At 41.7% G+C, this 2,152-nt stretch overlaps 1 protein-coding gene across 1 annotated transcript in view; it reads left to right on the top strand.

The window, feature by feature from the left end:
• The window catches only part of MDC1 (mediator of DNA-damage checkpoint 1), a 25,305-nt gene extending 23,457 nt beyond the window's left edge, over window positions 1–1,848 (top strand). The window contains exon 17 of the mRNA XM_011999109.1: window positions 1,042–1,848. Within this exon, the coding sequence (XP_011854499.1) occupies window positions 1,042–1,209 (168 nt within the window). The 3' untranslated portion in view covers window positions 1,210–1,848. The remainder of the gene's footprint in view (window positions 1–1,041) is intronic.
• The last annotated feature ends 304 nt before the right edge of the window (window positions 1,849–2,152 follow it).

The following is a 2,152-nucleotide window of genomic DNA, read 5'->3' as shown; positions in this document are numbered from 1 at the left end:
TTTCACCGTGTTAGCCAGGATGGTCTCGATCTCCTGACCTCGTGATCCGCCCGTCTCGGACTCCCAAAGTGCTGGGATTACAGGCTTGAGCCACCACGCCCGGCCCTCCTTTCTCTTTCTTTACTGAAGTATTTTAAAACAAACTGCCAATATTACATTATTTCTTCCTACATACTTAAATATACATCTCTAAGAAATATGTGCATTTTGTTTCATAATCACAATGCCATTATTGATCCTAAACAAAATTTAACAGTAGTTTATTGGTCATTTGCTCACACTCCATTAATAAAATTTCCCCCATTGACTGAAAAATCTCTCTATGCAGTTGTTCAAATCAGGATTCAAATAAAGTCCACATACTGCCGCAACTATTATCCTCTTAATTCTCTTAACTCTACAGCATCCCTTAACCCACCCAGCTATTTTTATGCCATCAATTTCCTGCAGAAACTGGGTCACTTGTCCTTCAGAATGTTCCTCAGTGTGGAATTTTGGGTTTGCCTCCTTGTTGCATCATTTATCTTGTTCCTCTGTATTCCATATTTCCTGGAAACTGCAGATAATTGTAAAAGCTTGAATGAATTCAGGTTCATCTTTCTAGCAAGTGTGTTTCTTTTTTTTTTTTCTTGTTTTTTTTTTTGAGACAGAGTCTTGCTCTGTCGCCAGGCTGGAGTACAGTGGAGTAATCTTGGCTTACTACAACCTCTGCCTCCTGGGTTCACACCATTCTCCTGCCTCAGCCTCCTGAATAGCTGAGACTACAGGCGCTGTCTCTTATACACATCTAGATGTGTATAAGAGACAGATCTCCTGACCTCGTGATCTGCCCGCCTCAGCCTCCCAAAGTGGTGGGATTACAGGAGTGAGCCACTGTGCCTGGCCTAGCAAGAGTATTTCATAGACAGTATGCGGTGTGCTTCACTTGGCTTCATATTAGGAGGTATTATTTTAGTGATGCTAAGACTGGTTAGTGGGTCCTGAACCCATTTCTAGGATTCTTTTTCACCCCTGATTTTGTCTTTGCTCTGTCTTCCCTAGCCTCAGAGAGTTGTGATCACATGCCCTCAGGACTTCCCTCGTTGCTCTGTTCCACTGCGTGTTGGGCTGCCCCTCCTCTCACCTGAGTTCCTGCTGACTGGAGTGCTGAAGCAGGAAGCCAAGCCAGAGGCCTTTGTCCTTTCCCCTTTGGAGATGTCATCTACCTGAGAACTCCGCTACCCTTTTCCCTCCCAGACCACGAATTAGAAGATATTTGGAAGAAAGAACTCAGGGCGTTAGAAAGGATTGGGGTATATTGATACAACTTGTCCTGGAACATGTGTGGGACCAGAAATCTTTATGAATAAATGAAAAGATAAGGCGTTTGGAAGCCACAGGTGGTGGTTGTTTTTGTTTTGTTGTTTCATTTTTATGGCCATTTTATTTGTAGTTTTTTATTTGTATAGATTTAGGGGATACAAGATTTCTTACATGTATGTACTAAATGGCCATTTTAAAATTAGTTTCATGCTCAGATGTCATAAGTGGCAGGTATCTTTAGCTAGACTGTTGTAGTTATTGCTCAATGCCACTCATGGCGTCCTACCTCCTATTTGGAAACCATCTCTATTGTTTTCTTACTGAGATTCTTTGGAGTCAGGAACTTGAAGGGATGCTTGGAGTGAGTAGATTTGAGGGTCCAGTTATAGAGTGCTACTAAAACATTTTCTTCTCTCCTGGCCTCTGGAAGCATCTTTAGCTTTGACTTTGGGCAAGTCTCTGTACTTTTCTGGCCTGCTTTTCCAGGATTTATAAAATTAGAGCTTAGGCTTGACCTCTGTGATAAATAAATATTCACTCTGTGCCTTATGGTGTAGTGTAGTTTTTTAAAATGTCTAGGTTTCAAGACACAAACTTTAAAAAAAAAAGTCATGGACTTGTATTTAATTCATCATTATCTTCTATTCAGGACAAATTATATAACATTTCTTAAGGTTTTTTTTTTTTTTTTTTTCTTGAGACAGGGTTTCATCTCTGTCACCCAGGCTGGAGTGCAGTGGCACCATCTCAGCTCACTGCAACCTCCACCTCCCAGTTCAAGCAGTACTCCCACCTCAGCCTCCTGAGTAGCTAGGACTGCAGGCACACACCACCATGCCTGGCTACTTTT

This window comes from Mandrillus leucophaeus, unplaced genomic scaffold, assembly GCF_000951045.1.
Source record: "Mandrillus leucophaeus isolate KB7577 unplaced genomic scaffold, Mleu.le_1.0 Scaffold581, whole genome shotgun sequence".
Taxonomy (NCBI): Eukaryota; Metazoa; Chordata; class Mammalia; order Primates; family Cercopithecidae; genus Mandrillus; species Mandrillus leucophaeus.
Note: the sequence above shows the minus strand (reverse complement) of the source record. Positions and strands in the feature narration are given on the sequence as shown.